Source organism: Globicephala melas, chromosome 7 (genome assembly GCF_963455315.2).
Source record: "Globicephala melas chromosome 7, mGloMel1.2, whole genome shotgun sequence".
NCBI classification, from domain to species: Eukaryota; Metazoa; Chordata; class Mammalia; order Artiodactyla; family Delphinidae; genus Globicephala; species Globicephala melas.
In genome coordinates this window covers 81,793,885-81,808,277 of record NC_083320.1, presented here as the reverse complement: position 1 = coordinate 81,808,277, position 14,393 = coordinate 81,793,885, and the positions used below count along the sequence as shown (strand labels likewise).

The 14,393-nt window shown below is 35.7% G+C and overlaps 1 protein-coding gene across 5 annotated transcripts in view; it reads right to left on the bottom strand.

Annotated features, from left to right (window-relative positions):
- Positions 1-1,367: 1,367 nt before the first annotated feature.
- Positions 1,368-14,393, bottom strand: part of ORC4 (origin recognition complex subunit 4) — a 95,808-nt gene continuing 82,782 nt past the window's right edge. For all 5 annotated transcript variants that reach the window (XM_060302470.2, XM_060302469.2, XM_030850186.3 and 2 more), the window contains 4 exons: positions 5,004-5,112; positions 4,181-4,276; positions 4,028-4,095; positions 1,368-1,816 (listed from right to left, as the gene is read on the bottom strand). In XM_060302470.2, coding sequence (XP_060158453.1) covers positions 1,628-1,816; positions 4,028-4,095; positions 4,181-4,276; positions 5,004-5,112 — 462 coding nt within the window. In that variant the 3' untranslated portion in view covers positions 1,368-1,627. The remainder of the gene's footprint in view (positions 1,817-4,027; positions 4,096-4,180; positions 4,277-5,003; positions 5,113-14,393) is intronic.

Genomic DNA, 14,393 nt, shown 5'->3' with positions numbered 1-14,393 from the left:
TCTGCTAACCTACTTTTTCTAGTGTGTTTCATAGCTCTTTCACTGATATTGATGGATTTTCTGTAAGGCAGGTGAGGGCTCTCAAACTTCTAGTGGCATCTTAAGCTGATAAAAATTTGCAATCTTCAAGCCAGTTCTTTGGGTGCTTTTATGGTCAGTACCTTTAAGCAGAGGGTACTTCTCTAAACAGTTGAGAAGAATTTTTAAAGGGACAATCTTAGCTCAAGTGCAAAATCCTTGCTTCTGGTAATAGTGATGCCACCATGGGAAGTATTTTTTCAAAATATCTCCTAAAAATCTGTAGACTATTGCATAGAACCAGGGTGCAAGCCTTAGCTTTCATAATACACTGCTGAAAAGTAAATGACAGTGATCTGAAAACTTAGAATGCCGGTATACAAAGAACAGGTTGCAACTACTAAAGAGCTATTTTTATGCACAGAAATCTCATATTCCATTCTAAACGCAATACTTCTTAAAAACCACGTAAATAGTTTTTTAGAGTATACTTTTAAAAATACATGGTAAGGAACGCATTACTGAGTTTTGGTGTCAACGAAATGAGTTGAATTCCAGGGTCTGTCAATCCTCTGGACAGGGTCACTACTGTGTTAGTTTTCTCACCTGTAAACAACAGTAACTAAATATCATAAGGTCTTTGACAGTTAAAAGGATTACAAACTGCACAAGGATAGGGAGTCTGTCTTTAGTAAACCTTCCATGAAAATAATAGACAAATATTTTTAAATAAATGAAGTCACTAACACGTAACGAATGCTTACTAAATTTCATTTTAAACATATACCAGCATTAGTTCATGGATTCCTGATGCTTTGCCATTCCCACGTTCCTCCCTCCTAGGGCTCCACATTTTGATACAAGCAGGTTTAGTTAGCACCGTCATACACTTTCCATTATCTGTGGGGGTGGGTTCACAGGATCCCCTAAACTGCCTGTGTCAGAAAGACAAATGCTAGTCCCTAGAACAGGCCCCAGAATCTGCATTTTAAAACATGCTACAAAAGATTCTTCTGTAGATCGTATGAGTACCATATTATAAGAAGCCTGGAAGAAAATGGTCAAACCTTTTGCTTTTTTCTTCCGTGTAAACCATCTTCTAGCCAAACTGATCAGTCTCCTGAACTAGAAGACGTGGGTCTGGGACAGAATCCCAAATTTCCATGAATACAGAAAAACTGCAGCACCTCCCAAAGGACCAAAAGATTACTCATTACACCTCAACTCTTACCATTGTTTCTTTACTGCTTTGTTTAAGGTTTGTAAAAACATCTGGCTGCTGGGTTGAAATGAACTCTTCAAATGTACCACATAAATACTTCACAAGTGTTAAATAAGCATATGATTCAATCCCTAAAATAGTCATATTTATTTTTTGAACAACTACCTACAACATAATCTAAATTACTGGAATTATAAATCATGTAACTGCTCATGTGCCGTGATTCAAAGGCAAGGCACAGCCATGATGCTACATGTGTAACAGTCTCCCATAAATACAAAAATACATTTTTATAAATATAAGAAAATGTAATAACATATCTTGTTGAAGGACAACATTCTTTAGAGAAGTATGCCTGAAACTCCACAACTGAAGCCATGGTTATATTCATAACCAGCTTAGGGAGGATGTTGCCCACTGCCTAACATCTGTAGGACAGTTAGGGTATTTTTGCAAAGCATTCATAATTTGCGTATTATCCAAAAGTAGTTTCATCAGCTGGTACTCCCTCTGTGCATTTACTGATGTTCTTTCCATGGGCCTTATTAATTCTAATTGTTGTAAATGTTCAAAGGCCTGAAAGATGAAAGAAATAGTTTAGGTTGAATAGGGGAAGTAAAGTAAACAACATTAACTCAGAGAACAGTCAGGATCTTGGTCAGTTGTGGAATAGAGTACCAGGAAACAAAACTTAATAGATATCAGTAAAGTTCAAAAACAACTCTCATTAACCTCATAAAAACTTCACACATCACACGAGGCAGTGTCTATAGACAGTTATCCGTCCCTGCATCACTGAATATAAACAGGGCAAACTTAATTCAGTTTGTACAACGTGGTTTTTGTTCCTAACCTCATTCTATGTCATATCTCCTCCTAGTACTTAAGTTAACAGTTTCTAGTTCTCTATAAAAACCTAAGATCTGATAAGACCAGTACGTTTTGACTAATTGCCTAGGTTACTCAAATTCGCCTTTACATTTTGTTTCTACCTTTGTAAGACTTTGCTGTGTAAAAGTTTAATACAGCTGTAAAAAGAGAGGGAGGCAGGAAAGACCTGTAGGAGTACACCTGTTCAGCTAACCCTATAAATAAATGATTCAGCAGAGTGGTACAGGTATGGAGGAAAAGACAGGCTCCTGTTTCCCTAAGAAGTCTGACAGACCACTACAACCCGTCAGAAAGTCCCTTTCTTTCATCTTCCCCACCTTAACAGGGCTCTTTACTTACCTCCAACATTCATGTATTATGTCTTTTCTAACCATGTTTGTTGTTTCAGGTATTTTATTAATGTATTAAAAAAACCCCATTAAATCATGACCTACTAACCATTAAATACTGAGACACTGAAATAGATTATGAGCTTTCTATTCTTAAGCCTCATTGTGAAAAATACTGTTGGAATATATTCTTTATGTACTATAAAAATTCTTCTGATGAAAAGAGAAACAGTTCAGACACCATTAATTTCTGAAAATGAGAAAATACTAGAGGCTGCAGGTACTGGCTGACTAAAACTGAGGAGATTTAAAGTATTTCTAGGTAGCAAAATACTTTCTTATTTAATTAAAAGGTAGAAATGAGCAGCTTCAAATTACTCATAAAAATTTAAGTGCTCAGCTAAACCTTTCCACTCATACAACTCCCACAAGCTATGACTATCAGACAAATATGGACATTAGGAAGGGAGGAAAAAACCAACCTCCAGTATACTAAATACTTTTCCTATTGTTTTGAAGAAATGGCAATGCCCTGATCTCACATTTTTTGGTTGCTGTAAGAAATAAAATTGACTACTAATCCCTTATAAAGGATGCTAAAGAAGCTATGGGTCCACTGCTTAAAAAAAATCAAAAAAGGTGTTTCTTCCCATAAAGTCCTCTAGAGCTGTACTGTCCAATAGGTAACCACTAGCTACACGGGGCTCTTGAGCATTTGAAATGTGGGACTCTATTTTTAATTTTATTTAATTTTTATTAAGTTTAATTAAAAAACTAACACTTAGAAAATTTGTATGTTTGAAACAATTTCATAATGTAAATCTACTTCAGCTAAATAAGGAATCTAAAAAAAATAATTGAAGGAATCTAAAGAGCAATTATTTCCAATGAATAGTCAGTGAATTAAGATGTGCTTTAAATGTAAACACATAGAATTTCAAATATTTAACACAAAAGAAAATGAACTTCATTAATAATTTTCTATATTGACTATAGATCAAAAGATTTTGGTACAGTAAATAAAATTTACTGTCCAAGTTAATTTCACCTTTTTTTTGTTTTACTTTTTTGTTGCTACTAGAAAATCTAAAATTACATTATGTGGCTCATATTTCTGGTGGACAATGGTATGCTAGAATAAAGTTCCTCAAGTTTTAAAACTCATGCCTCACCCCTAACAAAACTTTCTCTGTATACCCTCACCAACCAATGAGATTCTTTTTTGTTTTCTTAATGACCCATTCGGTCTCTCTTTACTGCTGAGATTATAAAGCCAAGCTTAGAGGTATAAAGGGATAGGGTTATGACTGTAACGAGTAGATCCTTTGCACGATGCCAGTTCTAGGAAGAGACAGTAGAGGGCAGTATACCCCCAAAACTGTAAAAAGAACTGGCTGCATTCTTCAGAATGATTCAAACATTTCATTTTTAGATTGATTTTTTTTGGTCTGTTTTGAATAAAATTCCTATGATAATACCTAATGTTTCAAAATTAATGAAAGTGCAACTATGATATATACAATCAAATCAGATGTAAAAATAAGCCTTTAAAAATTAAAACTCTTACCTTCATGACAACAGGTTTCTCAAAATTATAAACAGAATGGGCCTTCCTTTGAACAAACTTCTGAAACTCTGGACAGAAAGCAATGACAGCATTAGTAGCTTCAAATAAGCAGTGGGGGTAGTAGTGTTAGAAAACACCAATGTCTCATCTCACCATTATAAACCATTTGAAAATTAAAGGGTTCCTCTTCATAGATGTCATTTAAATGTTTCATTGCTATGATAAGACAGATTTCCAAGACTGACAGACCTATAATAAAAGGGGAACAAACTATGAGGTATAGTTTATTTACTGATACATAAGACTGAAATAACTTTCCTTCAAATAGAAGGATAAAGTGAAAGATTATGGTTTTGAGGGGTGGAGGGAGGTCAAGACACCCCTCTAGGTTCAAATGTGTTTCAGTCACTATTATCTGAATAATCTTAAGAAAGTTACTCAACCTCCCTGAGCTCAGTTTTCATATATGTAAAATAGGATCGTTCTAAACTTCCAGAGATGGTACAAGGATTCGAGACAATACTATCTAACACTTAACCACATAAACCAGAGCTGCAATTATGATGTAACTTTAAAATTACACAGGGCCCTCGATTATTCAGAATCTCTAATCCCCTGGAAATTATATCTAATTTTTTAATTTCCTGGAGAGGAGAAGGTTCATTAGATTCTCAAAAGGGATAGTGAACCCCAAATGGCTAAAAGCCAGTGCCCTTCATTAACACTTGGTGCAATGAGAACGCCTGCAATACAGTCTCGGCTGGATTTACAATGTAGCAAGTGAGGCAGTGCCTCGAGTTCCTTTCACTTTAAATGGGAGGAACAATACCTTTTAAAGGGCTGAGTTAAAGGACGTATGGATATAAAAGTATTCTGTATATAAAATACTATACCCAATGTTAATTATAATTTTGAAAATCATACCATTATATAAACTCAAACATTTAAAAAACTACTAATTAAGCAGGTTTCTCACCATGTACAATATTTGCTTTAGAGTCCATGCTACACAGCTGGTTTGCCTCCATCAGATCTGCTGCAGTCATAAATGGGTGTGATGGTGTTACACGATTTAAAGCAAGCATCTAAGGAAATGCAGATCAGAAAAACAACTGCATATTTATTTAGGCACTTTAACAAAACTTCTTAATTCAGAGAGTTATGAAAGAGTAAATAGTAATGCCTGGGAAAGGTATTCTCATATTTAGCTCTATTAAAATACAGTATTTCAGTTCATATGTCATGTAACTGTATAAATGTAAAGCATTAAAAAATTCTTGCTGCTCTCTCTACCCCTTTCCATTTGCATATCTTGTTTGTTTACAACTCCTCAAAAGAAAAATACTTTAGAAGGAGTAGGGTGACGAGAAGAGACCAAAAATAAGTAAGACTACTATTTAAAGCCCCAGACTAAACCAAACCAAAAAGGCAGAAGTGTGACTTGTAAAAACTTTCTTACCACCCAATTGACCAATCCAGGTTATTAGTCTTAAGTGACAGAGGTGAGCTACTTTATATTCAATTGTATTAAAAATTAAAAAAACAAAAACAAAATTATACCAAGAAACAACTCTCCTTGAAAGCAAGGACAAGTTGCCTCCATGTAGCAAGTGCTCTGTCCAATGACTAACAAAAACTTCTGCATTTGAAGATTTATTTATTTGTAACTTTCCTAACATCTAAATTTTACTTAATTTTTTAAAAATTTATTTTTCATTGAAATATAATTGACTCAGCATTTAAATTTGGTCATGTAAGTAGGGTGAGCAGGTAAAAATGCATGACATCTCATTAAATTTGAATTCCAGGTAAACAATGAGTAATTTCTTAGTGTAAGTATATGCCATGTAATATTTGGGACACTAACACTAGAAACTCCTTTTTTTAAAAAAATATATATTTTATTGAAGCATAGTTGATTTACAATGTTGTGTTAATTTCTACTGTATAGCAAAGTGATTCAGTTATACATATATATACACTCTTTTTCACTATGGTTTATCACAGGATATTGAATATAGTTCCCTGTGCTATACAGTGGGAACTTGTTGTTTATCCATTCTACCTATATTTTGCATCTGCTAATCCCATACTACCAATCCATCCCTCCACCACCCCACTCTCACCCTCGGCAGCCACAAGTCTATTCTCTATGTCTGTGAGTCTGTCTCTGCTTCGTAGATAAGTTCATTTGTGTCATATTTTAGATTCCACATATAATTGATAGTATATGGTATTTGTCTTTCTCTTTCTGACTTACTTCAGTTAGTGATGATCTCTAGGTCCATCCATGTTGTTGCAAATGGCATTATTTCATTCATTTTTTAATGGCTGAGTAGTATTCCACTGTATATATGTGTACCACATCTTCATTATCCATTCATCTATCGATAGACATTTAGGTTGTTTCCATGTCTTGGCTATTGTGAATAGTGCTGCTATGAACATATGGTTGCATGTATCTTTTTGAATTATAGGTTTGTGCAAATATATTGCCCAGGAGTGGGATTACTGGATCACATGGCAAATCTATTTTTAGTTTTTTGAAGAACCTCCATACTGTTTTCCATAGCAGCTGCACGAATTCACATTCCCACCAACATAGTTGCTGCACAAATTTACATTCCACACTCTCTCCAGCATTTGTTATTTGTAGACTTTTTAATGATGGCCATTCTGACCAGTGTGATGCGGTACCTCATTGTAGTTTTGATTTGCATTTCTCTAATAATTAGCAATGTTGAACATCTTTTCATGTGCCCGTTACCATCTGTATGCCTTCTTTGGAGAAGTATCTATTTAGGTCTACTGCCTATTTTTCGATTGGGTTTTTTAATTGTTGTTATTATTAAGTTGTATGATCTGTTCGTATATTTTGGAAATTAAGCCCTTGTCTGTCACATCATTTGCAAATATTTTCTCCCAGTCCTTAGGTTGTCTTTTTGCTTTGTTTATGGTTTCCTTTGCTGTACAAAAGCCTGTAAGTTTGATTAGGTCCCATTTGTTTATTTTTCCTTTTATTTCTATTGCCTTGAACTCTCTCCCTTTTTTAACCAGGGCCCAGGGTCTTTAATTGAACAAAAAAGTTTGGTAATCCTTGTCCTTCATTCCCCATACTGGGAGGGATCCAGGTACCCAGTAGCTCCTTCCCTTTCTCTTACCTTTTCTTTTTGCTTTTATTATAAAATATTTTTGACATATAAAAAGGCAAGAGAATAATATAATGAATATCCATGACCACTTTCTCAGCTTACAAAATATAAACTTACAGAGTTGAAGCTCCTGTCTCTTGCCCTGGTTGGACTCTCTACTCTTCTCCATGCAAAAAAATCATGCAAGTCTTCATCCTTCTACTACATATCTTTGTATTCCTAGACAATACAGAGTAATTTTCAACTTTTACATAAATACCATATTGTACTTAATGCTACTCTTTCTTCACGAAACAACTGTCATGAGAATTCATCTATGTCCAGATGTCAATTGTGGTTTACTCTTTTTTTTGTTATATTCCTTTGTATATATGCACAATTTAATTATTCTTTCCCTTATTGATGGGTATCTGTCATTTTGGGGGAGGGACTATAAACAAGGCTGCAATAAACAATCTTGTACATGCCTTCTTGTGTATTTGAGTCTCTCTAGATACCTAATTTTCCATATTGCTCTCCAAAGTATCTATACATATTTACACTACTAGCAGCAATAAACGTAACAGTCACCATATCATCAGACATAAACTTTTGTTGTTGTTATTGTTGCAGTACGCGGGCCTCTCACTGTTGTGGCCTCTCCCGTTGCGGAGCACAGGCTCCAGACGCGCAGGCTCAACGGCGATGGCTCATGGGCCCAGCCGCTCCGCGGTAGGTGGGATCCTCCTGGACCGGGGCACGAACCTGTGTCCCCTGCATCAGCAGGCGGACTCTCAACCACTGCGCCACCAGGGAAGCCCCAGACATAAACTTTTGACACCCACCAGATTGGCAGAAAAAAGGGTTTAACTGTAAAGTTTAAATTGTACCATTTCCCTAATTACTGGAGAGGTTAAATATCTTTGCAATTTATAAGTCATGTGGGATTCTACAATGGTGGATTGCTTGCACTCATATTCTTAGTTCTTCCCTTTATTTTTCATTATTATTATTTTTTTTATGGTCGGGATGCAAAAACTCGGGCTCTGTGCACCGGTGCTGAATTGTATCTCAGAGACAGAGTTTTGGATGAAGTAGAAAAGAATAGCTTTATTGCTTTGCCAGGCAAAGAGGGAGACAGCAGACTCCTGCCCTTGAAAACTGTGGGTCCCAACCTGGGAGGATTTAGTGAGGAGTTTTATAACAATGGTTCAAGGCCAGGGTTGCTGATAAGGATCAGGGTGTATGCAGGGCCTGCACTCCTTTAATCTGTCCTCAGGTGGTCTTTTTTATTTAATTTTTAAATTTTATTTTTTTTATATTGCAGGTTCTTATTAGTCATCAATTTTATACACATCAGTGTATACATGACAATCCCAATCACCCAATTCAGCACACCACCATCCTCACCCCACCGCGGTTTTCCCCCCTTGGTGTCCATACGTTTGTTCTCTACATCTGTGTCTCAACTTCTGCCCTGCAAACCGGTTCATCTGTACCATTTTTCTAGGTTCCACATATATGCATTAATATACTATATTTGTTTTTCTTTTTCTTACTTCACTCTATGACAGTCTCTAGATCCATCCACATCTCAACAAATGACCCAATTTCGTTCCTTTTTATGGCTGAGTAATATTCCATTGCATATATGTACCACATCCTCTTTAACCATTCGTCTGTCGAGGGGCATTTAGTTTGCTTCCATGACCTGGCTATTGTAAATAGTGCTGCAGTGAACATTGGGGTGCATGTGTCTTTTTGAATTATGGTTTTCTCTGGGTATATGCCCAGTAGTGGGATTGCTGGATCATATGGTAGTTCTAGTTTTTAAGGAACCTCCACACTGTTCTCCATAGTGGCTGTATCAATTTACATTCCCACCAACGGTGCAAGAGGGTTCCCTTTTCTCCACACCCTCTCCAGCATTTGTTGTTTGTAGATTTTCTGAGGATGCCTATTCTAACTGGTGTGAGGTGATACCTCATTGTAGTTTTGATTTGCATTTCTCTAATAATTAGTGAGGTTGAGCAAATTTTCATGTGCTTCTTGGCCATCTGTATGTCTTCTTTGGAGAAATGTCTATTTAGGTCTTTTGCCCATTTTTGGATTGGGTTGTTTTTTTTACTATTGAGCTGTTGAGCTGTTTATACATTTTGGAGATTAATCCTTTGTCTGCTGATTCATTTGCAAATATTTTCTCCCATTCAGAGGGTTGTCTTTTCATCTTGTTTATGGTTTCCTTTGCTGTGCAAAAGCTTTGAAGTTTCATTAGGTCCCATTTGTTTATTTTTGTTTTTATTTCCATTACTCTAGGAGATGGATCAAAAAAGATCTTTCTGTGATTTCTGTCAAAGAGTGTTCTTCCTATGTTTTCCTCTAAGAATTTTATAGTGTCTGGTCTTACATTTAGGTCTCTAATCCATTTTGAGTTTATTTTTGTGTATGGTGTTAGGGAGTGCTCTAATTTCATTCTTTTACATGTAGCTGTCCAGTTTTCCCAGCACCACTTATGAAGAGACTCTCTTTTCTCCATTGTATATCTTTGACTCCTTTGTCATAGATTAGTTGATCATAGATGCGTGGGTTTATCTCTGGGCTTTCTATCTTGTTCCATTGATTTATGTTTCTGTTTTTGTGCCAGTACCATATTGTCTTGATTACTGTAGCTTCGTAGTACAGTCTGAACTCAGGGAGTCTGATTCCTCCAGCTCTGTTTTCTGCCCCCAAGACTGCTTTAGCTATTCAGGGTCTGTTGTGTCTCCATACAAATTTTAAGATTTTTTGTTCTAGTTCCATAAAAAATGCCATTGGTAATTTGATAGGGATTGCATTGAATCTGTAGATTGCTTTGGGTAGTATAGTCATTTTCACAATATTGATTCTTCCGATCCAAGAACATAGTATATCTCTCCATCTGTTGGTATCATCTTTAATTTCTTTCATCAGTGTCTTATAGTTTTCTGCATACAGGTCTTTCGTCTCCCCAGGTAGGTTTATTCCTAGGTATTTTATTCTTTCTGTTACAATGGTAAATGGGAGTGTTTCCTTAACTTCTCTTTCAGAGTTTTCATCATTAGTGTATAGGAATGCAAGAGATTTCTGTGCATTAATTTTGTATCTTGCAACTTTACCAAATTCATTGATTAGCTCTAGTAGTTTTCTGGTGGCATCTTTAGGATTCTCTATGTATGGTATCATGTCATCTGCAGTGACACTTTTACTTCTTCTTTTCCAATTTGTATTTCTTTTTCTTCTGATTGCTGTGGCTAAAGCTTCCAAAACTATGTTGAATAATAGTGGTGAGAGTCGACATCCTTGCCTTGTTCCTGATCTTACAGGAAATGCTTTCAGTTTTTCACCATTGAGAATGATGTTTGCGGTGGCTTTGTCATATATGGCATTTATTATGTTGAGGTAGGTTCCCTTTATGCCCACTTTCTGAAGAGTTTTTATCATAAATGAGTGTTGAATTCTGTCAAAAGCTTTTTCTGCATCTATTGAGATGATCATATGGTTTTTATTCATCAATTTGTTAATATGGTGTATCACATTGATTGATTTGTGTATATTGAAGAATCCTTGCATCCCTGGGATAAGTCCCACTTGATCATGGTATATGATCCTTTTAATGTGTTGTTGGATTCTGTTTGCTGGTAGTTTGTTGAGGATTTTTGCATCTATATTCATCAGTAATATTGGTCTGTAATTTTCTTCTTTTGTAGTATCTTTGTCTGGTTTTGGTATCAGGGTGATGGTGGCCTCACAGAATGAGTTTGGGAGTGTTCCTTCCTCCACCACTTTTTGGAAGAGTTTGAGAAGAATGGGTGTTAGCTCTTCTGTAAATGTTTGATAGAATTCACCTGTGAAGCCATCTGGTCCTGGACTTTTGCTTGTTAGAAGATTTTTAATCACTGTTTCAATTTCATTACTTGTGATTGGTCTGTTCATATTTTCTATTTCTTCCTGGTTCAGTCTTGGAAGGTTATACCTTTCTAAGAATTTGTCCATTTCTTCCAGGTTGTCCATTTTATTGGCATAGAGTTGCCTGTAGTAGTCTCTTAGGATGCTTTGTATTTCTGCGGTTTCTGTTGTACTTCTCCTTTTTCATTTCTAATTTTATTGATTTGAGTCTTCTCCCTCTTTTTCTTGATGAGTCTGGCTAACGGTTTATCAATTTGTTTACCTTCTCAAAGAACCAGCTTTTAGTTTTATTGATCTTTGCTATTATTTTCTTTGTTTCTATTTCACTGATTTCTGGTCTGATCTTTATGATTTCTTTCCTTCTGCTAACTTTGGATTTTTTTTTTGTTCTTCTTTATGTAGTTCCTTTAGGTGTAAGGTTAGATTGTTTATTTGAGACATTTCTTGTTTCTTGCGGTAGGCTTGTATAGCTATAAACTTCCCTCTTAGAACTGCTTTTGCTGCATCCCATAGGTTTTGGATCGTTGTGTTTTCATTGTCACTCATCGCTAGGTATTGTTTAACTTCCTCTTTGATTTCTTCAGTGATCTCTTGGTTACTCAGTAACTTAGTGCTTAGCCTCCATGTGTTTGTGGTTTTTTATGTTTTTTCCCTGTAATTGATTTCTAATTTCATAGTGCTGTGGTCAGAAAAGATTCTTGATATGATTTCAATTTTCTTAAAATTACTGGGGTTGATTTGTGACCCAAGATGTGATCTATCCTCGAGAATATTCTGTGCGCATTTGAGAAGAAAGTGTAATCTGCTGTTTTGGGATGAAATGTCCTATAAATAAAATTAAATCTATCTGGTCTATTGTGTCATTTAAAGCTTCTGTTTCCTTATTTATTTTTATTTTGGATGATCTGTCCCTTGGTGTAAGTGAGGTGTTAAAGTCGCCCACTATTATTGTGTTACGGTTGATTTCCTCTTTCATAGCTGCTAGCAGCTGCCTTATGTATTGATGTGCTCCTATGTTGGGTGCATATATATTTATAATTGTTATATCTTCTTTTGGACTGATCCATTGATCATTATGTAGTGTCCTTCCTTGTCTCTTGTAACATTCTTTATTTTAAAGTCTATTTTATCTGATATGAGTATTGCTACTCCAGCTTTCTTGTGATTTCCATTTGCATGGAATATCTTTTTCCATTCCCTCACTTTCAGTCTGTAAGTGTCCCTAGGTCTGAAGTGGGTCTCTTGTAGACAGCATATAGATGGGTCTTGTTTTTGTATCCATTCAGCAAGCCTGTGTCTTTTGGATGGAGTATTTAATCCATTCACGTTTAAGGTAATTATCGATATGTATGTTCCTACGACCATTTTCTTAATTGTTTTGGGTTTGTGTTTGTAGGTCCTTTTCTTCTCTTGTGTTTCCCACTTAGAGAAGTTCCTTTAGCATTTGTTGTAGAGCTGGTTTGGTGGTGATGAATTCTCTCAGCTTTTGCTTGTTGTAAAGCTTTTGATTTCTCCATCGAATCTGAATGAGATCGTTGCTGGCTAGAGTAATCTTGATTGTAGGTTCTTCCCTTTCATCACTTTATCATGCCACTCCCTTCTGGCTTGTAGAGTTTCTGCTGAGAAATCAGCTGTTAACCTTATGGGAGTTCCCTTGTATGTTATTTGTCGTTTTTCCCTTGCTGCTTTCAATAATTTTTCTTTGTCTTTAATTTTTGCCAATTTGATTACTATGTGTCTTGGCATGTTTCTTCTTGGTTTTATCCTGTATGGGACTCTGCTTCCTGGACTTGGGTGGCTATTTCCTTTCCCATGTTAGGCAAGTTTTCAACTATGATAATCACTTCAAATATTTTCTCTGGTCCTTTCTCTCTCTCCTCCCTTTCTGGGACCCCTATAATGCAAATGTTGTTGTGTTTAATGTTGTCCTAGAGGTCTCTTAGGCTGTCTTCATTTCTTTTCATTCTTTTTTCTCTATTCTGTTCTGCAGCAGTGAATTCCACCATTCTGTCTTCCAGGTCACTTATATATTCTTCTGCCTCAGTTATTCTGCTACTGATTCCTTCTCGTGTAGTTTTCATTTCAGTTATTGTATTGTTCATCTCTGTTTTTTTGTTCTTTAATTCTTCTAGGTCTTTGTTAAACATTTCTTGCATCTTCTCGATCTTTGCCTCCATTCTTTTTCCGAGGTCCTGGATCACCTTCACTATCATTATTCTGAATTCTTTTTCTGGAAGGTTGCCTATCTGCACTTCATTTAGTTGTTTTTCTGGGGTTTTATCTTGTTCCTTCATCTGGTACATAGCCCTCTGTGTTTTCATCTTGTCTATCTTTCTGTGAATGTGGTTTTTGTTCCACAGGCTGCAGGATTGTAGTTCTTGCTTCTGCTGTCTGCCCTCTGGTCAGTTCATTCCTTTATTGATTACTGTAGAAGCTCTTTATATATTATGGACAGTGTTGATGATTATACACATTCCATTTTTCCTCTCCTTACCAGTCTTCACTTCATCTATGGTATCTTTCAGTGTCTAGACATTTAAAAATTCAATGTAATTAACTTTAACCATCTTTTTTGTTATGACTTGTGCTCTGTGTAACTTCTGTAAGAAATCTTTCCCTACCTCAAGAATACAAACATATTCTCTTATATGTTTCTTGTAATTTAAAAAAAAGTTTTGTTTTTCTACATAAAGTTAGGTTTATCAACCTGAAATTTACTTTAGGCTATGCAATGACGGTGTTTTTTCTATGTGTATAACTGATCTATTTTTTTGAAAAATTATCCAAACTATATTTAATCTCAGGCAGGTCTTTCTCCTTTCTTTATAATTTCCACCAATTCTAAAAGTTTTCTTAAATTAGAAAACCCCAAACAAAAATTGAGTCATCTCCTTGAATTAAAAATATAGGAAACTGGCAAAACAATGGTTTTTCATGTTGACAATTCTGAGGCAGAGATATTTTCCCAGAATAATGAAAGGTATGTGTTTATGTATATACATGTGTGTGTGTATCCTCCATATACCGTAAGCTAGTAAATAAAGTCTAATTTTGGTAAATAAATAACTAAAATCTCTACTCTAAAAATTCTTAGCCTGTAATACTTCTGTGATAAAGACAGCTGTTGCTGAAAATGGCAGTGTGGTTTTGATAAATGGGAGGGGGATGTGCTAAGGAGAGGGAAAGTATATAGAGAGGAAAACACTCTTAAGTTTCCTAAGCAAGACCAGAAATGGAGATGGAGAATCTGTAAAAAGTGGCAGAACCATATAGTAAAGCAGTTATGATAAGCTTGAAGCCAGACAGCCCTG